Here is a 22,075-nt window from a genome sequence, read left to right on the forward strand (position 1 = left end):
TGAGCACCTCTGATCACCTGGAACACAGCTCGCCACACTCTGTCCACTGTCACCTGTGCCCGGCACATTGCCTGCCTCACAGGGCTGGTCTCACTGGTTCTAAATACCCTTAGCTGGCTTCCCTGGGGCACTGTTCTTGCTCCTCTTTCTACACAGAGCTGGCACCTTCACCTGGCTGCTCCCCCATCGCTGAGTTTAAGCTAAGTGCCACCTGCTAAGACACCCTGGCTGGCCTTAAGGGAAGGCTCTCCACATAACCCTGACTCCTGCACCTCCCTCACTGTTTTGTTTATTTGAGAGAAAGTCTCACGATGTGGCCCTGCTATACTGGAACTTGCTACGTAGACCGGGCTGGCCTCAACTGAGAGATCTGCCTGCCTTTTCTCTGTAGAACTATCCCTAAGCTGTTCTCCTCTGCTCTAGATCTTTACTAAAATGTCACCTTTTCTAGTCACCTGTCCCGTTTAATTACTTCATGACATTTAGCATGACCTGACATTACAGTTAAGCTAATGCACTGGTATCCAGTATACTACTTGGCCCAGAGCAGGCATTCTGTATTTGTTTGGGTTTTTGTTGTTGTTGTTTTATTTTTGGCTTTTCAAGACAGGGTTTCTCTGTGTAGCCTTGGCTGTCTTGGACTTGCTTTGTAGACCAGGCTGTCCTCAAACTCACAGTGATCTGCCTGCCTCTGCCTCCTGAGTGCTGGGATTAAAGGCCTGTGTCACCACACCCAGCTCATTCTGTATTTGTTAACTGTAGAGCCCAGCCACTCTCAATCTAAAGACACTCTACCAGGGGGTGGAAGAGCACAGAAGAGTCCACGACCCTTTTCTATGCTGTCAAGGAGGTAAACCATTAAGGAGGCTAGCCACCACTGCTGGATGCTGAAGAAATGGCTCATCATTAAAAGCACTTGGGAGCTGGAGAGATGGCTCAGGGGTTAAGAGCACTGTCTGCTCTTCCCAAGGTCCTAAGTTCAATTCCCAGCAACCACATGGTGGCTCACAACCATCTATAATGAGATCTGGTGCCCTCTTCTGGCATGCAGGCACACATGCAAGCAGAACACTGTACACATAATAAAATAAATAAACAAAAATAAAAGCACTTGTTGCTCTTGCAGAGGACCCAGGCTTAATTTCCATCATCCACATGGTGGCTCACAACCATCTTTACCACCAGTTCCATAGGCTCCTTATGCCCTTTTTGGTATCTGTGGGCAACAGGCACTGCACACACACATACAAGCAAAACATACACATAAAATAATCTTAAAAGCCGGGCAGTAGAGGCAGAGGCAGGCAAATCACTGTGAGTTCGAGGCCAGCCTGGTCTACAAAGTGAGTCCAGAACAGCCAAGGCTACCCAGAGAAACCCTGTCTCAAAAAACCAAAAGAAGCCGGGGAGTGGTGGCTCACACCAGCACTTAGAGGGTGGAGGCAGGTAAATCTCTGTGAGTTCAAGGCCAGCCTGGTCTACAGAGTGAGTTCCAGAACAGTCAAGTTACACAGAGAAACCCTGTCTTGAAAATAAATAAATAAATAAATGAAAAAGAAAACAAATAATAATAGGTTTTTGTTGTTGTTGTTGTTGTTGTTTTTGGTTTTTCGAGACAGGGTTTCTCTGTGTAGCCTTGGCCATCCTGGACTCACTTTGTAGACCAGGCTGGCCTCGAACTCACAGCGATCCGCCTGCCTCTGCCTCCCGAGTGCTGGGATTAAAGGCGTGCGCCACCATGCCCAGCTTTTTTTTTTTTTAAGACAGAAAAAAGACAAATTTCCCCATCTTACCAACTTCTCCCATCACTCGTAATCCCTCCTGATAGTTGGGGCCACCTCTTCGGACAAAGATCGTGACCTCATGCTCCTTCAGGGGACCCTGGTAATCTCGAATTGCTCTCACAATGCCCTAGAGAAAGCCAAAAGGACAACAGAGACGTGATTAAAACAAGGCAGCCTCAAATCAATTTATAACCACGGTAAACAATCGTACAGGTGCACATGACAAGGCCTGCTTCTCACAGCACAGCAGGCCCTCAGGGTCAAGGACGGTAGAAGATCATACACACAAGCTGAGTGACCCTCACAACTTCAGGCCCGATGTGTGGCCAAAGAGCAGCCAAGAACAGACGCCTCAAGGCTCTGGTGCACTGGATGCCAACTGCGGTGCTTACAGGTCTCTCTTGTTGTGGCTGCAGTCACTTTTCCCTCTTACTGAAGTTGGGGTGTGGGGTCTATGCCAGGGTCCTACACAAGGCTTCTCAGTTAGGAAGATATGGTCTTCATTAAGGTCAAAAGCCACCTAAGTGATTACGATGATACCCAACCAGTGTGGAAAATGAGAGGCTGCACTTCTCCAAACAGAATGCCGACCCCGGACTTGTGAAGTCTAGCTTCTACCCCCCAAAACGTTATACAATTCCTGCTTGATCTCTAACCACTCCCTCGGCAAGGAGGCTATCTGTCATGCCAGACACTCTCAACTTAAGGCTACCATTGTGAACCTGCTTCAACCAATCAGGCCCAATTAGGGAGACCCTGTTGCCGGCGGACCTGATGAGCCACGGTCCTTCACTTCTTGAGAGCTCAGATTTCAAGGTGGACACCGTTATTCTCAAGACATAGATGGGACGACCACATGTGGCATCTTTCTGAAAAGCCTCATTAAGCACCATGACACAATGAATAATAAACAGCCCTCGGAGAGGGTAGCCTGAACGAGTGGCATCTGACACGTTAGCTCTGCCATCTTTGTGAACTGGAAGTCATGTTGTTGTTGTTGTTTTTATAAAGCATGTTCCCAAGGTTCTTCCTCAAGGCCACCCACAGGGACGCAGACAGACTCAGAGGACTCTGGCTGGGTGAGGTCACCAGAAGCTGTCCTCATCCCCCTGTTTTGGAGCAGGGACTGGTGCCTGAGACCCACAGCTGCTGAGAACCCAGCGATTCGGTGCTGAGAAGAAGGACAAGCACGCCCAATCTCTGAGAACCGGTTCTGACATGAGAGAGCAAGCCTTCAACTCCCCCCACCCCTGCTTCAGAGGGGAGAGTTATGCTCCAGCAAGCACTAACTGCAGAGGCTACACAGCTTCTGATCCGTATTTCCTGTCTTCTGCTTCCTCCACAAGGAGCCTGGGACAGGGCTCAAGCTCCAACACCAAAAAGGAGAGACAGACATAGCCTAGGTCACAAGCCTTCACCAGGCTAAGGCAATGCAGGGGACGCACCTCAGACTCACGCTCTGCTTTCCCCAAGCCCATTTCCCCCCCTAGAATTTGCAGCCACCACTGCTCACTGCTGGTTACCTTGAAGGTGGCAGCCACATTGGTGAAGTTTGCAATGCTGCCTCCAATGATGAGGATCTTGCCTGCATTGGGAGCAAAAACAAAGCCAGGGTTAGAGAGATAAAAGACTTGAGCCTGGCCCCACAGTCTCAACTGAGGATGTTCTGGCTCCTGTGAGCAAAAGTGCTCTAACAGGGAGGGGCACAGGGAGCGAACAGGATGATGTCCAAGATACCTACACAGCTTTACCATCTCAATTCTCCACTACCCACATTACCCAGTGGTGGGCACTCAAACCCCAAGTCTGGCTGGTACCCAGAAGTCCAGCTCGGTGTCAGGATACCGTTGGTGATGGGGTATCTCCCACCCCCTCTCTTTTGTTTGTTTTTAGAGACAGGGTTTCTCTGTGTAGCTTTGGCTGTCCTGGACTCACTTTGTAAACCAGGCTGGCCTCAAACTCACAGTGATATACCTGCCTCTGCCTCCTGAGTTCTGGGATTAAATGTGTGCCACCAAGCCCAGCCTTTCTCTCCCTCTTAAGAGGAACTGATACGTATAACCCTAAACACTGCGAAGGTGGGAAAGTGACACTGGGAGTCACAAAGCCTTGCAGGCTGTTAAAAACTACTAAGTTGCTGCAGAGCGAGCCTGTAATCCGAGCACTCAAAGAGGTAGAGGCAGGTGGATCTGTGAGTTCCAGGCCAGCCTGGTCTACAAAGCAAGTCCAGGATAGCCAAGGCTACATACAGAAACCCTGTGCAGCAAAAGTGTGCTGCAGGCTTCCTCCTCCCTCTCCCTGTTTATACATGATGTGAATGTCACACGCTCTCCTTGTCCACTGACTGACTGACTGATGGTGTCAGTGTCCACTAGCACAACAAAAAGCAGAGATCCAGAAATTAAATGTCTAGTCCCACGTTACAAAGGACTATAGCCTTGGGCTGGAAAGATGGCTCAGGGGTTAAAAGCACTATCTGTTCTTCCAAAGGTCCTGAGTTCAAGGTCCCAGCAACCACATGTTGGCTCATAACCATCTATAGTGTGATCTGATGCCCTCTTCGGGTGTATATGAAGATAGCGTGCTCATATACATAAAACAAACAAACAAACAAACAAAGGACTATGGCCTCAATCATTTCTAGCACAAATCTGTTCCACACACTGTGCCCCTTGGGAGGGCGTACATGCCCATGCCTCACCATCGGGGTGCTTCTCTCGAGTCATAAGTGAGAGGATGGTCTTGGCATAGTCATAGGTCTGTTGTTCACTGGGGGCACCCGAGTACTCCCCGTAATTCGCCAGTTCGTTGACACCTCCAAGATCACAGATGGTATCACTGCCAGAGAGACACAAGACTCAGTCAGCACATGCTCAGGGCACAGGAGTCAGACCTATACCGAGATGTCTGTCACTGTCGCACGCATGGAAGTCAGCCTGCAGAACTGGCCTCGCAGACCTGTGACCTTCAACCCCCACTCAAGCCTCACTTGAAGGTCGATGCCCTGAGACTCTCCCAGGCAGAGCACTTTACCAGCCTCAGGGCACCAAGGTCCTGGCCAGATAGCGTGGGTAAAAGGCACAATGGGCAGCTGCCTGACAGGGCCCAAAGATAAAAGAACTAGAGTGTTGCAAGAGTCCCAGGGAGCAAGCTGCTGCAGCCAGAGCAACAGGAGCGCTGCGGCACATCACACATCTTCCATCGCTTCAGAGAAGAATCTGCTAGTTGTTCATAAGGGCATAAAGCACGGTCCCAACGTTTCTATAAACTGAAAACGTCCAAGTGTTTATCTAGGCATTAAAACACACACACACACACACACACACACACACACACACACACACACACACAGTAACCTTCTGAAGAATGGTGGAGTAGCTTGCACTTTTGTGTTTGTTACTTTTCTATAAAGAACAATTACAAGAGCGGCCATAAGATGAGATCATTTTTAAGTAACTAAGAGTGCAGAAGACAGCCGGGCGTGGTGGCGCACGCCTTTAATCCCAGCACTCGGGAGGCAGAGGCAGGCGGATTGTTGTGAGTTCGAGGCCAGGCTGGTCTACAAAGCGAGTTCAGGACAGCCAAGGCTACACAGAGAAAACCTGTCTCGAAAAACCAAAAAAAAAAAGAGTGCAGAAGACACTTGCGTCTGGGGCATGTGGCCACAGAGCCATTTGAAGCCCTCAAGGATGTCATTGCTTTCATCTATCCAGCAAGTTCCTGACCACAGACATGTGAGAAACTAGGGACCTCAGGCAATCCATGCATGGGCGCTGAGTGGGTGAACCTGGCTGGCAACCACATGCACGACCCCCCTGCTTGTCACCTGTACACGACGGATGCGCCACCCCCAGCAACCATGGTCCAGATACGTCCCTTTGGGTTCAGCAGGGTCAGCTTCAGGCTTGCCCCACTTTTGGCATCCAGGTCAGCAATGTAGGCTTCCTGGGGACCAGAGAACCACAGGTGATCTTTTAAGTAACCCCTTCACCCAGGGTCCCAACCCCGAGACCATAGCTCTCCATCTGAAAGCACATGGAAAGGTTATTCAATCACTATACTGAGGTCGGGGATGGGGAGCTGCACAAGGCATTAGGCCCAGGACAGAGTAAGGCAGTTATCTTTAAAGTACCAAAACCACCCACATCCTGGAAACAAATGTCAGCTCCGTTCCCTGATTTCAAGCCCTTGGTCCTCTGCCCAAAAGCAGATCCCACTAAGTCCTGCCACTTCTTCCATCACACTCTCCAAACCAGCTCCTACCCTTAGCAACTCCCACGTCCTGGTCTATTCCCCAGCCCAGCTCCATCTTCCAGCCTGGCCAGATGATTTCACAGAAGGCCTGATCCTGCTGGGAGGACCTCTCAGAGGATGGGGTGGGGAGCGGCAATTAAAATTCTCAGCCAGTGTCCAAGAAAAGAACCTTCCCGTCAGGGTCGGGAAGAGCCACTTGGAATGATTAGGAAGCAACAAATCACGTCAGGGGACCAGGGAGGCTGGCGGAGGGCGATGTCTAAAAGGGTTTCTGGCCAGGATTCAGAGACTTGGCTGATTCCCATTCCGACCCCCAACCTCGCTGGGATGTTAAGAAAATTAAATGGCTCTCCATCTTCCTTTTCCTGCCAAATCCAGAGCCAAGATGGGGACCAATGATCATCAAGGGTTGATCATGCTGTTTCCTAGGCCCCAACACCCTCCATCTCCTCCTTAAACCTGCCTTACCTCTGGATATGCCTCACGCCCGAAGGGGGGAGGGAACTCTATATCACCCCACTTGACTTTGCAGATGTAGTCAGCCGTAGCATCCACCTTAGCCGCCAAGTCAAGGATGTAGACACCATCTTTGGTCACCACTAGGAGAAAAGTCAAGGAAGTGTCAGATACCAACTCTAAGGTGAGGCAACCACCAGGCTCCAAACCGCCCTCCAGGCACACCCCCACGCACTCTCACACATAACCAATAACCATAAATCAGAATACGGCCTTTGTAGGGACATAGTTTGACCTAGTGCAAAGAAAAGCAATCCTCTCAGAACAGTCCCCACTCATTGACTGACCAAATGAGACTGATCAAAGGAGATCAAAGGTAACTGATCAAAGGAGCCCTGTTAGTTGCCATAGCAAGTTTTGGACTTCTTCATAAAATGTCATGCTTCCTGCTTTAAATACTCAAGCACGGGCCTACCCATAGCCATGCCATTAAAAAAACAAACACCCCTATTTTCTTTTTTTTTTTTTTTTCCTTTGAGACAGAGTTTCTCTGTGTAACCTTGGTTGTCCTGAACTCGCTTTGTAGACCAGACTGGCCTTGAACTCACAGAGAACTGCCTGCCTCTGCCTCCTGAGTGCTGGGATTAAAGGTATGGCCCGGCTAATACCCCAGTTTTCTAGAGGTACATGGGAGAAGACCTACGTTCAACCCCTTATACCAAATAGTATATTAAAAATAAATAAATAAAGGGCTGGTGAGACAGATCAGTGTATGAAGGTACTTGCCTCCAAGCCATACGGTAGGAGAACACTCTCATAGATTCTCCTCTCACCTCCACATGCGTAGGCACACACACACACACACACACACACACACACACACACACACGGTAAATAAATGTATAAAAAAAATACTAAAGAGGAGCTGAGAGATGGCTCAGCAGTTAAGAGAGCTTGCTGTTCTTCTAAAGGACAGGAGGAGTACAAGTTCCAGAATTTGTGTGGGGCAGCTCACAACTGCTTGTAACTCCAACCATCAGACAACACTTTTCCCAGCCAGCACAGGCACACATGGCATACACAAGACATACAGATATATACATAATTTAAAATTTTCAGACATACAGATATTTATAGAATTAAAAATTATTATTATTATTAATATTTTCTTTCTTTCTTTCTTTTTTGGTTTTTCGAGACAGGGTTTCTCTGTGTAGCCTTGGCTGTCCTAGACTCACTTTATAGACCAGGCTGGCCTCGAACTCACAGCGATCCACCTGCCTCTGCCTCCCAAGTGCTGGGATTAAAAGCATGCGCCACCACGCCCGGCTTAAAATTATTTTTGAACATTTAAAATTAATTAAGATAAATCTGTTGAAAATGGGTATGCATAGGAGCACAGAAGCAGCAGAAGGACCAGAAGTTCCAGCTCATCCTCAGCTATCTAGTCAGTGAATTTGTGGCTAGTGTGGACTAAACTAGACCCTACTTCAAAACAACAACAAAAAACCCTGTTGGATGGGCTGGAGAGGTGGCTCAGTGGTTAAGGGCACTGCCTGCTCTTCCAAAGGACCTGAGTTCAATTCCCAGCAACCATATGGCAGCTCAGAACAGTGCACATAAATTAGAATTAAATAAACTATTTAAAAAAAAAAAGCCCTGTTGGTCTAGGTCTTAGGTTCAAACCCCAGCATCACCACCAGTATCACACACCCATGCAACTCACGCACCACTGCTCTCAGAAGCCCTAGGTGTGTACATCTGGGATTCTGTGGTCTAGCTGGGGAAGTCTCAGTGTTCGGTGCAAGATACCCCATAGTGTTCTGGGCCCCAGGCCAGCACATTCATCTGCAATGCCTCACTTAGCATCCATATTTCTCCTCAGGCCATTTAGCTAATTAAGTTAGCACACAGCCATCTGGCCCATTAGAGGGGCTGCATTCTCAGCTAGAATTTGGTAGCTCCTCTCTTCTTGGACTTTGCCCCGAGAGGCCTAGCCAGAATCTGTCAGGCATCTGCCTCCTTCACAGCTCTGAGGGCCTGCAGCTAGCTCTTCTGGGCGTAGGGGTTAGTAAATGATTGACCAGCTCCCTGAGAGGGAGGGCTGGTGAGGCCTCTGGGGACTGGGCGGATCCAACCAGAGCCTGGGACCCTAACCTGCAGGCAGGAACGACACAGTAGACAAACCAAAGCCAGGGCGTCCCTAAAACAGGACAAATCAAGGCCAAAGAAAGAAGCTGGAGTTGGTTAAGATACGAAGAAATTACAGTCTGGGCGCTCAGAAACAGGAGGTGACACTGGAGAACACTCCTTATCAGGACACCCTGGGTACCCACAGTTTTGTACTATCGTCTGGCAGGAGAGCTCAGGCTCTGTGAACGCCAAGGCCAGGGTTACTGTAGGCCTGGGGGCCCATTCCCACCCTGCCCCAGCAAACACAGCTTGTTACCAAGGGGGTTGATCTCAAGGTAGGTGAAGTACAGATCCTCGTAGAAATTGAACAGGCCGGAGATGAAGCTGGCCAGGATTCTAGAAGGGAGATGGAAAGAGGGCCAGTTAAGGCATCAGTGCAGGAAGGGCTGGGCACCCCGGTTCCCATTCCCTTTCCTACATCACTCTCGCTGTCACTCACAGCCCCGCCCCACTTCTCCACTCATGACCCTCCGCTCCCCCCCCCCCCCCCCCCCCGGCTGCTCCCTGGATGTCACTCTTCAAACTCTGAGGCGGAAAGAAGCTGTCAAGCTCAGAGCTGGAGGAGGCGCCAGACAGACAAGGGCAAAAAGGTGAGGGATGAGGCTGGCATATTGCAGACAACTGCAAGGCAGCACCCTCCCCACACATGTGGCTCCCTTCCTCAGGACAAAGCTGTGCCCACCAACTGCTCCCAAGCAGGGAAGGCCCATGCTACTTTTTCTCTCCTGTACCCAGAGCCCAGTGCATTGGACTTCTTGTCCCCAGTCGCACCCACACCATCCCTTTTAAAACTCAACTCTTTTTTGTCTTCAGGGGCATGGAGCAACAGGTGCCTCTTAATGTCCTCAATGTTCAGCTTTTCATCCACACCCACAAGAAGCTTCTGGGCTTTGGCATCCACATCGCCCACATCTACACCCCCTTCGTGGTGGAACAGGACGTAGTCTCCTTCCCGGGTAGCATAGATGCACACATAGAACTCCTCCGCCTTGCGAGAAAACACAGCACAAACCTGGTAAGGGTGCTCGACTGGCAGGGGGTCAGAAGGCCTCACCGGGGAGTGGAACCCAACCCCTAAGACAAAGTATCCCCACCACCACCACCCCGAGAGATGTTTGCTACCTTCTTGCTAGGGGACAAGAAAAGGCAAGGCCTCAACCTCCTAAGCTCAGTCAGCATAGTCTCGTTTTGGGGGAAGGGGTACTGCCTTCAAGTCCTCACCCCAACAATGGGAAGTCCCCTCTGTTACCTGCTCTAGCTTTGTTTTGCTGCAAACTAAGACTCCTCGCTCCTAATTTCCTCCGCGCTGTAGAGACCCATTTCCCCTTGGCACCTGACCCTCCCTGTCATCATTTTAGGAGGACAACTACAAAGCTGAAGGACGAAGAAGATCCAGCTCCGCACTGCCTCACCTACCTGACTGTGGGGGACGAAGGGTTCGATCAGAAAGTTCTTCAGGAAGCCTTTGGCCTTGCCGACCTAAGGAGAAATTGAGGGAGCTGCAGCTCGGATGTGGAGCATAGTCTTCTGGAAAGCACGGCCTAAGCGCTACCACCACACCTGGCAGAGATTTCTCCAGAAGGCAGGACAATGGGGATCACAGATGAACTTAAGCTCGCACAAGAGCCGCTCTTTACATCCTTACTTTGGGGAGAGGGGCAAGAGTGTGTGCAGGCCATGTCAAATGTGTGGAGACCAGGGGTTTTCTCCCTGTACCCTGGGGACCCCAAGATCAAACACAGGTCATCAGGCCTGGTAGCAGGCACCTTACCCACTGAGCAATCTCACTGGCCCCCAGGAAGTCGAGCAGGCAGACGGCAACTTAAATATGATGGTGAGGACACACTACTTTGTTTGCCCTGAGGTAGACACAGTGACCCAGCCTGAGGACATGGTCCAAGCCTGAGGCCCAGGGGAGAGGAGAGCCAGAGGTTGATTGGGTACAACTGTCCCTCCTGTGTTTCCTGGCTGAAGACAGCAGGCCTGCAGAGCTAATCAGCTTGAGTGGGTCCCTGGCGGCAGCAGAGGCGAGACAGCCCTCATCCCTGAGCCCCCCGCCTGCCGGCCTGTGCGTCATTGCTGAGTCAGGGACCAGACAGTGATCCATCAGAGGTAATGAGCCGCTCCAGCCAGGTCTGACACTGCTGCCAGCTCAGATGTCCATGACATCTCCCAGCCCGCTAGGAGGGGAGCAGGATGTGCTCCCTGGGGACACTGTTCAGTTCCCAGCTTCACCACACTCTCCCCAGGGGCCTGGGAACTCAAAGGTCAGATCTCTTTATCCCTGGACTCACAGCTTCAAAGATCCATCTTTATCCACAAGGCACTAGGAAACAAACAGTACAAGATGCCTTTGAAGAAGCCCAAGATGGAGGAAGGTGACTCTGATGCCACCTCCCAGGGCAGCTAAAGAATAGGACAGCTCACCTCTGACCCATGCCCATCCCAGATAGGCACCAGTATCTGCAGAATTCTGCCCCAAGCAGACAGACACACATCCTTCCCAGGCTAAGCTTCCGACCTCCAACCACATCTCTTCTCCACCTCTTTTGGAGAAGGAAGAAAAGAAACAATGGTTTTCTTACCGAGCACTGCTTAGCCTTCCTAAGCCACGTCTCATCCTAATAGCTGACAGTAATCACTGGGCTTGGAGGACTGAATTTAGTCTTGAGCATTAATGACCGTCTCCATCCGTGGTTCTCCACCTTCCCTAAGGACCCTGCACCTCCCTTTATTCATCTTGCTCTAATCCACCCTCTTGGTAAGCATGTCATCCCAAACTCCCACAACTTTATTTGGAAACTGGAAAGCAAGCAGTTCCCAGAATAAGCCTGAGTCCTACCTCCACATTGGTTAGTGGTCAGTTTCTGGCGCCCTAATTGTTCTGGGGTTACACCTGCAGTACCCCTTATCTGAAACAGTATCAACGGATTGATTTTCTGACGAGGGAGCTGGAAATGACCACCAAGGCTGGGCTGCAGCCAAAGCAGCCCCACGTGCTGCTTCTCCATTGCCACGTGACTGGCTGGGTTGAGAGCCATAGGTTGGTTGATCTGGAGGTCACCGTGTTGTTAGTTACCACCCTGACCCCCCAACACCCTGTACACCAAGACTCACAGTGGCCTCATGTCCCAGGCGAGGTTTTAGCCAGGACTTGACTCCATCCAGAGTGAGGTTGACCCCGACGAGGCCAAGCTTCCCTCGACGTTTGATTAATTGGTCTGGCTTGACTACCAAGCTCTGGAATGAAAGGGGTTGGAACTTGAGAGTGAGGAAGGGAACGGTAGTATGGGAAGGGTAGTTGCATGGCTTTTGATGACCCTGCTTCCAAATCTACCTGACGTTTATCCATCAGGGCCACTTTCCTGTCCTGGAGCTTTCCTCACCCGCCCCAGCCAGGATGAACCGGGCACAGGGCAGATGCTCAGGAAGCGCCTGCTGAACAGAGTGACCTCCTACTTTCCCCGTGGGAGCTCTCAGCTACTTCACCCATCCACAGCCAAACCATGGGCCAGGCCTGTGTTCTCAGACTTAGCATAGAGAGCCCTGGGATGACAAAGGCCCTTCGGAGACGATCTGATCAGCCCCCATCACTGTTTCAACCCTAACCGTGACAGGCTGAGCTCTAGTACCAGGGAAAAACTCACTACCTTCCCAGCTGCCTCGGAAAGAGGAAAGGCTTTGCCTGGGCCTGCCAGTCGAGGGCTTCCCAGAGTCACCCTAAATATACTATGGAGGATCTTTTTATTTTTTTTTTTATTTTTTGGTTTTTCGAGACAGAGTTTCTCTATGTAGCCTTGGCTGTCCTGGACTCGCTTTGTAGACCAGGCTGGCCTCGAACTCACAGTGATCCACCTGCTTCTGCCTCCCGAGTGCTGGGATTAAAGGAGTGCGCCACCACGCCCGGCTACTATGGAGGATCTTAAGAGATTCTACTCCAGGCTGGTTGCCTTCCATGGTCAGCCGTCAGCCATCTTCCTGAAGTTCAAGGTCTCACTTCTTTATTTACTCTCATGTGCATGAGCGCTTTGCCTGCGTGTATGCAGAAGAGGACATCAGGGGACCTGGAACTGGAGTTACAGATGGTTGTGAGCTGCCCCGTGGAAGCTGGGAAGCAGAGAACCCAGGCCCTCTACAAGAAGAGTGCCCCGTCTTAACCGCTGAGCGATCTCTCTAGTGTCAAGGTCCCATTTCATAATCGTCCTGAGATGCTCCACTTTGGGGAAGAAAGGTATAAACCCTTTTTTTTAAATCTTTATTTAACACACATTAATGTTCTGCCTACATGTATGCATGTCAGTGTGAGGGTGTCAGATCCCCTGGAACTGAAAATATAGACAGTTGTGAGCTGCCATGTGAGTGCTGAGAATTGAACTCAGGGCCTTCGGAAGAACAGTCAGTGCTCTTAACCTCTGAGCCATCTCTCCAGTCCCTAAATTTTTTTTGTTTTGTTTTGTTTTTTAACTGAGCAGCCAACTGCTAGATATCACACTAAATTCTTCCTGGATGTTCCTGCTAATCCTTATAGCTCATAAAGTGCTATCCCTATTTGACAGATGGGGAGTCTAACTCAAGAGAAGTGAAATGGTTTGCCCCAGGCCACACGGTTCATAAATGGAGAGGTGTGACTCAGATACCAGTCTGTCTGGTTCCGAACCCATATGACCGGCCCACAACAAACTCAAGACCCTGCTCAGCCAGCTGCAGACACACAGGCAAATGTGCAATCATGCAACTCCCTGGGATACCTCCAACAGATCAAATGTTTTCTCCTCCTCAGAGCCTGGGCTGGAAAGAAAGGCCTAGGGTGCAGGCAGAGCTCACCTGGCTGAGCAACCAGGGGTGGTCCTGCAGCAGACGGGCCCAGTCTGTGTCAGGAGTAACCCGGGCGTACTTGAACCGGTTCTGGATGGCTGAGGTGGTACAAATATACTTGTAAAGGAGTTCTTTGCCAGTCTGCTCTGAAATTGCCTTGGCTGACATGGCTGCAGAGGGACCTGGTTTACCTGCGAGGGAAAGAGAAACTGGTCAGTTGGGGCAGGAAGGTCAAGGTACTTATCTTCCCCAGCATGTTGGATCTACTCCCGCTGTCCCCAAACAATAGATGTAGATCTTGGCTTTTCTCAAAAGAGAGAAAAAGGAAGCCGGGCGGTGATGGCGCGCGTCTTTAATCCCAGCACTCAGGGGGCAGAGGCAGGTAGATCTCTGTGAGTTCGAAGCCAGCCTGGTCTACAAAATGAGTGCAGACAGCCAAGGCTACACAGAGAAACCCTGTCTCAAGAAAAACAAAAATAAAAGCAAAACAAAAAAAGAAAGAAAAAGGGTTGCCCCGGCAGGAGGGGATGGAAGATGTCATTGGAGCAGCTTCATCATCAGAAGCACAGATCTAGATCTAGTGGTGAAGAAATGATAGAAAATTATGAAGGGAGGCGCTAGATATGGTACTGTAGTTTTGTAATCCTACCGCCTGGGAGGTAGAGGGAGAAGGATCGCAAGGCCAAGGCCAGCCTGGGCCATATGCGAGCCTGTCTCACAAAGAGAAAGGAAGGGAAGGGGGGAAGGAGGGAGGGACAGGAGGGAAAGACAAGAACAGAACAAGTGCCAATTTCCCTGGAACTCTTGGCTTGACCTTAACCTTGTCTCTACTCCCTCTGGGCAAACTAGCTGGCCTCAACCACATTCAGCCCTGAGGAGAAGGCCGATCAAAGGGGAAGCTAGGAACACCAAGGGTTTGCTCCAGCCGTGAATGCTGGCCTCTGAGGTGGGCAGCCACACTGAACTACTCTTGATGGCCTCTGGCCTGGGAAGGACACTGCTGGAGTTGCACAGCCTGGTCCTGTTTCCTCCCCAGCCTGATTCACTCACATACACGCCCCCCCTGACCCCCAACAGACTACAGGCCCTGGTGGGGTGGGGGGAAGGAGAGTTCCCTCAAAGCTCTTTTCTCCTAGGATGCTGGACTCCAACCTCAAAGCACATAGCAGTTACAGGGCAGGGGAACTGTGACCTACAGACCACCCCACCCACCCGTCTGAGTCATCTTAGTGTTAGCTTGGAGCAAAACTCACTAAGCAAAACAGAGGCCTCTCTGGGGACCACCCAGCACTAGTCATTCGTTAACTGAGCCAGAACTGGGGAGAAGGCGGAAGCCATCTTTGGGGACGTGTGTAGAGAAATTCACCTTAGGGGCTGGGAGCATAGGTCAGTGGCACAGTGCTTGCCCAAGAAGCTGGGCCTAGCACTCTCACACCTGCATCTCCTGGAACAGCAGCTGTGGCCCGGCTGTGGCCCGACTGTGGCCCAGCTGTGGCCCAGCTATGGTCCAACTGAAAGACTGTCTTTATCTACCAAGACTGACCTCTTTGATTCAGGAGAGCCTATGATGAGAACCCTCTCATCCTTCCTGCCTACTACCTCGCCAGACACGCCCACTCTTCCCCAGAACAGCGTGTGGAGGACACTGAGAAGAGATGGAGAAAGGAAACCCAACGCCTCAGGAGGCAGAGGCAGGAGGATCCCTGTGAGTCCGAGGCCAGCCTTGTCTACAATGCGAGTCCAGGACAGCCGAGGCTAACACAGAGAAAGCCTGTCTCGAAAATAAAATTAAAAAATTAAAAAAAAAAAAAAAAAAAGAAACCCAGGCATGCAAGGCAAGTTGCTCCTGTCTCTCCTTGAGGGCCAGAACGGAAGCTGGGGAGAGGGAAGTCCAGTACATATAAGGAGGGTGAGTTAAGGAGCTCGCCTGGCTGACACATCCAGGAAGGTTGGTATCCTCTCCTGGCCCAGGGAAAGCAAGTGTCACCAGGCCTCCCTGAACTCCCCTGCCAACAGGCCAAGCCTGGAGAGGCTTCAGGTGCTAACCCTGGCTGGGCTGCCTCCCTTGGTCACTCTAACTCACCACAATGGGCGTACTTAGCCTGGGACCTGGCTCAAGTGAGCAGCTGGAAAGGGGCTTCTCCAGGGGTGCCTGGCAACGCCTTCTTCATTTGCTTCTGAAGGAGACGCCCCAACCAGCCCAGTCCTGGTGTCCTCCACCCCCACCCACTCCAGTTCCATTTCCCAACCTTCTTGACTCAGACCAGAAAAACTGGTCCTGAAATCGAATGGGCACACCCCTACCCCTGTCCCAAACAGGGCACAGCCTAGGGCACACTAATCAGAGAGAGGAGGGGGCGGCACTGACCGCTTTCAGCCATCCATTCACTTTCAACAAACAGAATCCCACACTCCAGGAGAAAGGAAACCCTGCGGCCAAGCCTGCTCAGAGAAGAGGTCTCACACTGACTGACAACAGTCCCCAGAATTCTGGACCTCCCCCTCCCAACAGACCCAAGACAAGGATGAGGCAGAAAAGAGCAACCTTAGGCAACTGACAGAAGTCACAATTTCCCTGAGTCTCAGATCTGAGAGTCCTGCTCCATGAGGCCAGCAGGGGGGTGGGGGTGGGGGTGGGGGGTGTCAGGAGACAAAATAAAAGGGAGATGATAGAGGAAAGATCTGCCAGTTTACCAAAACAAGATGTGCCACACCAGAGCACTGTGGCTCAGCTGGGAAGCTTGAGACAAAGAACTCATAGAATGACGGGAGGGAGCAAGGGCCTGGCTTCTCCCCCCAGCGTAGCGGGAGAGCAACCAAAACCTCCATTGTCGGATTCACTGCTCTCTAGAGCAATGGACCTTGGAGGTCTCACATTCTTGTCAGAATCTGAAAAGCCTGAGGAAAGCAATGCACATATACACACACAAGCTCAAACACGGGAAACTTTTGTTCTTGGTAGCCATGAGACGAAGTACATCCAAATCTGGGACTGGAAACACATACACATACCCCAAAGTCTTAAGCCGCCTTTCTTAGCAGCTGATTCTCCTGTTAAATGTGTGATGGGTGGGTTCGCAGCAAAGCTGAGCCCCCCCCCCCAACAACTGTTACTGGGTAACAACAACCTGCAAACTCTGCAGGGGAAGCAGGGGTGTCTCCATGTCTCTGTCTCTCTCGGAGGGGGACCTTTTGAGCTGAATGGGCTATTTTCTGTCGTGAGTGACCCAGGGCTGCATTCACTCACAGCGGCCCCAGGAACAGCACACAAGGAAGGATGAATCAATGAAGCCTTTTCTCCAAGACAGCTCCTCAGGGACACCGCAGCAGACAGGAGCTACTGAAGATGTTTCTTAGGGCCAACAAACAGTCTCATTTTAAGGGCTAGGGGGAGGGGTCTGGGCAACGACAGGAAAGCAAGCAATCCCTAGAGCAACTGGAAGGGGCAGAACTCTCTAGAGCATCCCCTGCCGTAGCAGGCAGTGTATGAATGGAGATTAAAAACAGCAACTACTCTATCTTCAAGGCCTCCCTTTACCACCCCACCTCCCTGGGGTGTTTAAGCAGCTTTCTAAGAGGTGGAAGAAATCCTTCCCGGGCAGTTATCTCTCAACATTAAAATAAAACCGAGAAACAGGGTGAGTTACTGAGCAAAGTTAAAGGAGGGACAGACTGGATGGGCTGGCAGATTAAAGTGCCTTATACTGTCCTTCTTACGGCCCTTTCTGAAATCTTGCTAGGAGGACACACACACACACACACACATACACACACACACACACACACACACACACACACACACACACACACACGGCAGAACTTGAAGACTGGAGACAGCAGGCTCTGGGAACCAGACCTCTGCCAGGCTCGACAGGAGAGAGAAGGTAGCATCCTTTGAACACGCGCGCGGGCGCACGCACACACATACACACACCCCAGGAGCTTGCCTCGTCCAGACTCCTGGGCACTCCGACCATCTGTTGTTTGGGGGCTGGACCCGGTGGGAGCTCCTTAGCAGGGACAGCCCATCCAACCAAGTCCTCGAGGCAAGGCCTCAGCCACCCTGGAGCAGCACAGCCCGCGTGGCCGGGGCCGGCTCCTTCCACTTCGACACAGAGCTTAATGGACTCACTACAGAACTAATAAAACGGGCCTGCTTTGAGCCCAGCTTGTGAGCAGCCAGCGTGAGGCGAACAGCCACCGCTATCTTCACTACCCGCCCGGTATCCGGTGGGGAACCCGAATGGGGCCCAGAAAGTGTCCCCCCAAAAGCCCGGGAGACTCGAGAGCTGGCCCTGGGTGGAGCTGAGGAGAGGCAGGACGCGCAGAGGCAATCCGGAGGAGGGAAGAGAAGCAAGGTCGGCGGCAAGCGATGTGCAAACTCCCAGGAACTAGAAAAGGATGGGGAAGGGTGTAGAGAGGCGGCATGCGGCCGGGGCGAAGGCTACCATAAAGCTGAGACCCGCACAAAACTTCCAAGCAGGTGCAGGGAGCGCGCGGGAGCGCCCAGCCAGCGAGCCAGGAGGTGGTTCCGGGTTGGGGGAGGGAAGCAGGAAGCTTCGCGGAGACTGGGGATCGCGCCCGCTCACATGGCTGAGGCACTCACCTCTTCGAGAAAACCCAAGCCCGGCTCTTCGTCCGCAAGCCCAGATCACCCAAACTCCCTGGATCGCTCCAGCCGCCTACAGCTGCCCAGAATCCGGCTTTTGTCCCGGCCCAAGCGGGCTCCTCCCCGCCCCCCATCAGCTCACAGGCCGAGCGGCCCGGCGATTGGGCACACGCGTTCCCTAGCCTGAGCCCTAGACTCCTCCCCATTCGCTGCTGCAATGGCCCCGCCTTCATGTATGACTCGGGCCTGATGGGACTTGTAGTCTCGGCAGTCGGGAGGTTGGAGGAGCGGAGGCGGAACTGTGGGCGGGGCCTCAGATGGGGAGATGGGCCGGCCGGCTCTTGGAAGAGAACCTACGGAGGCAGGGGGCTGTGGCCTGATCGCTTCAGGGGCTGGGCTGGCCACCCACTGGGTCGGGTAGCTGAGGGAGGGGGTTCTTGGCCCAAGGGGTTGTAGCACTTCCTTCAGGACCTGGAGTCTCCTTTCCTCCCTCCCATGGGAGTAACTGACGTTCTTATCCCAGGAGCTTGTAAGCGGCCACACGAAACCCAGTGCGTTAGAACTGCCTTTGAAAGCAATGTCTGCTTTCCTTTCACACGTGGCGCCTCTCTGCTCCTGCAACCCTCCCCCCATAGAGTATACGTAGGACGAGTCTACACTACCACGCTACACACAATCAGACAGCCTGGTGTATGATATAGATTGGAGAAAGGGGTGAACTAGTGAGGCCAGGAGGGTGCCAGTCCAAAAGCGTCCAGTCCTCTTACCGGCTCACCGGGAGGCGAGGGGGCGGGGGGGGGTGGGGGGCCGCGGCAATCTGGGCGGAGCTGATCATTTATTTGACTCTATAACCGAGGACTGAGGCCATTCCTGCCCAACTCCTTGCTCCCTCCCCCAAGCTCAAACTAAGTGCCTGGAAGTAATGAACATCCTCCTCCTCCTCCTCTTTTCGTTACTTGTGAGAGATAGAACATATTTTCCAAACCCAAAACTGGAGAGCCCAGTCTAACAGGTGCCCGAAAGAGAACTTGTAGGCAGAATATATGAAATCAGAAAGCCCTAGTAATCAGGACTCCGAATTCACGGCTTCCCTGGAGTAGAAGCCTCTCTGCTTGTACCCTAGTCCCAGTAGGTCTCTCCAGCCAGTCCCTGAAACTAACAACTGTCCCGCTCTAGGGAAGGAGGCCAGAATCATCCTCTAATCAGCTCAGGTGATGAGTCAGTCCAGGACTTGGAGAACAGCAGGGCTGAGCCCCTGGCCAAAAAAAAAAAAAAAAAAAAAAAAAAAAAAAAATCCTGGGTCAAAAGCTCCTAGAAACAATGTTGCAACATTCTCCTGGGCAAACAATTTCCCAAGACCCCCCCCCCCCCACTTCAAGTCCCTTTTCAGCCAGCAATTGGGTAGCTGAACTTGCTATATCCATCCTTGAGCAGCATGTGCTCTTTGATGATGTCATCTTCTGGTCCCTTCCTTCATACTCATCCTTTAGAAATAACAGTTTATAGTGCCCCTTGCTCCTGAAGTTGAGGGAGAGGCCTACAGTGTCTTCCAAGAATCTACCCAAACCTCTATGAGGGATCACTCCTCCCTAAGTAAAGAAAACATCTACTCTGAAGTTACTCAAACTCAAGCCCCTGGAAGACAGAAATTCAGATTTTTTTTTTATTGGTCTTTGTTTGTTTTCTCTTTGAGACTGGGACCATGTAGCCCAGGATGTTCTTAAATTCATTGTGTACTAGAGGACAGCTTTGAACTCCTTCTGTCTCATCTTCCCAAATGCTGGAATAGTGATGTGGACCCCTGGTGGGAGCAGCTAGCACAAGCTCACCAGAAGAGTTAATATGAATCGCCTGTGGGGCGTCCCAGAAAGATGGATTAGCAGGTAAACAGCTTGCTATGCAAGGAGGCTGTGAGTTCCATCCTTAAACCAACATAAAGGCAGACAGAGAAAAATGACTCCACAGAATTGTCATCTAACCCTATACATATACACTGTAGCATTCATGGACGCATATGCACAATGATAACTTTTTTATAGGCAGGTAGAACTCTATGAGTTTGAGACAGCCTGCCTCTGCCTCCTGAGTGCTGGGGTTAAAGGCATGCACCACCACCCCTGGCCTGCTACCTAAGACTTCTATCACCAAAAGTAATTTGTTAACTAAACAAATAAAATAAAATAGATACTTATCTTTGGGTGGTGGTTCTGACTTTTCCCTTTTACTTTTATTTTACAATAAGCATGTCTTTTCGGTTGTTTGTTTGTTTTCTGTTTTTTGTTTTTCAAGACAGGGCTTCTCTGTATAACCTTGACTGTCCTGGACTCACTTTGTAGACCAGATTGGCCTCAAACTTACAGCAATCCTCCAGCCTCTGCCTCCCGAGTGCTGGGATTAAAGGGGTATGCCACCACGCCCGGCCCATAACATTTTTTTTTTTTAAAAGGACACGCCTGGGCAAAAAAGTATCCAGGTGAGAAATGCCTATAAAACCTTTTTCCCCTATAAGTCCTTTTTATGTCAATTTAGCAAAGTTGATAAAAATTGCAAATTGCCTGGGAGAGCTCACCCCGGTGGTGTGGCTGTGGGAGAATTGGTAGGCTGACCAACTCAGCTACCACCCAGGCCCGGACCCACGACTTTGAGTTGACCACCCCAACATCTACCCCATCTCTGAACTGTTGAAGTGGCTGAAGTTGGTCCTGCAGATCCAAAACCTCAGGAGCTCCATGACACAGGGCAGTGACAGGATCTCTGAGAGGACTTTCCAGTGAGGATCCAGTATTGATGGTGTAGCAGAGGCCAGAGGCCTCGAACCACAGCAATGACTCATTGCAGTGAACATTTGCAAGTGAAAATGCGTGGACAAAAGGGTATACTGTGTAACACACTAATCACATACTGCAGCTTCCACAGTGACATGTTTTTTTTTCTGTCTTTTTTTTTAAAAAGATTTATTTATTTATTATTATGTATATAGTGCTTTGTCTGCATGTACACCTGCAAGCCAGAAGAGGGCATCAGATCACATTATAGATGGTTGTAAGCTACCGTGTGGTTGCTGGGAATTGAACTCATCACCTTTGGAAGTACAGTCAATGTTCTTAACCTCTAAGCTATCTCTCCAGCCCCCTTTTCTGTCTTTTTTTTTTGCTTTATTTTTATTTTCTTTTGGAGAGGCAAGGGTAGAGGACCCATACTAAAGGGGACTGAGAGATGACTGGTTTTGGGATACATGGGGTACAAAGTTTTTAAAGATGCATAATTGGGACTGGAGAGGTGGCTCAGAGGTTAAGAGAACTGATTACTCTTCCAGAGGTCCTGAGTTCAATTCCCAGCCACCACGTGGTGGCTCACAACCATCTATAAGAAGATCTGGTGCCCTCTTCTGGCATGTAAGCGTACATGCAGTCAGAACAATATATATATATATATATATATATATATATATATATATAATAAGTAAATAATATTTAAAACTCTCAAAAATGCAAATCGCATTTGCCTTTTGCTCCTGCAATTCCATTTTTATTAAATTATTCTTTGGGCTGGAGCGGTGGCTCAGAGGTTAAGAGCACTGATTTGCTCTTTCAGAGGTCTTGAGTTCAACTCCCAGCAACCGTATGGTGGCTCACAACCACCTATAATGTGATCTGATGCCCTCTTCTGTCACGCAGGTATGAACATAATAAATCTTTTTTTTAAAATTTTTTTCTTCAAGGCTATATTCTGTACCTGATGATAGATTTTTTTTTGTTTCCTTCATTGCTGACTGTACATCACTTTGAATAGGACCTTGGCACTTAGTAAGTGTTCAACAAATATTTGCTGAAGGATCAAGCACACCCACCCACCTCATCAACCTGTTATTAGGCACAGGTTAGTGTTAGAAACTTAAGCGGGCTGGAAGTAGTGACGCACACCTTTGATCTCAGCACTTCAGGCAGAGACAGATGGGATCTAT

The 22,075-nt window shown here is 50.6% G+C and overlaps 1 protein-coding gene across 2 annotated transcripts in view; it reads right to left on the reverse strand.

Annotated features, from left to right (window-relative positions):
- Nucleotides 1-18,274, reverse strand: part of ACLY (ATP citrate lyase) — a 47,501-nt gene extending 29,227 nt beyond the window's left edge. For both annotated transcript variants that reach the window (XM_084748761.1, XM_084748760.1), the window contains exons 1-11: nucleotides 18,109-18,274; nucleotides 13,512-13,693; nucleotides 11,805-11,927; nucleotides 10,104-10,166; nucleotides 9,485-9,675; nucleotides 8,944-9,023; nucleotides 6,507-6,637; nucleotides 5,611-5,729; nucleotides 4,486-4,622; nucleotides 3,308-3,369; nucleotides 1,794-1,911 (exon numbers count right to left, since the gene is read on the reverse strand). In XM_084748761.1, coding sequence (XP_084604887.1) covers nucleotides 1,794-1,911; nucleotides 3,308-3,369; nucleotides 4,486-4,622; nucleotides 5,611-5,729; nucleotides 6,507-6,637; nucleotides 8,944-9,023; nucleotides 9,485-9,675; nucleotides 10,104-10,166; nucleotides 11,805-11,927; nucleotides 13,512-13,670 — 1,183 coding nt within the window. In that variant the 5' untranslated portion in view covers nucleotides 13,671-13,693; nucleotides 18,109-18,274. The remainder of the gene's footprint in view (nucleotides 1-1,793; nucleotides 1,912-3,307; nucleotides 3,370-4,485; nucleotides 4,623-5,610; nucleotides 5,730-6,506; nucleotides 6,638-8,943; nucleotides 9,024-9,484; nucleotides 9,676-10,103; nucleotides 10,167-11,804; nucleotides 11,928-13,511; nucleotides 13,694-18,108) is intronic.
- Between the last annotated feature and the right edge of the window lie 3,801 nt (nucleotides 18,275-22,075).

This window comes from Acomys minous (assembly GCF_964271855.1).
Source record: "Acomys minous genome assembly, chromosome: 12".
Taxonomy (NCBI): Eukaryota; Metazoa; Chordata; class Mammalia; order Rodentia; family Muridae; genus Acomys; species Acomys minous.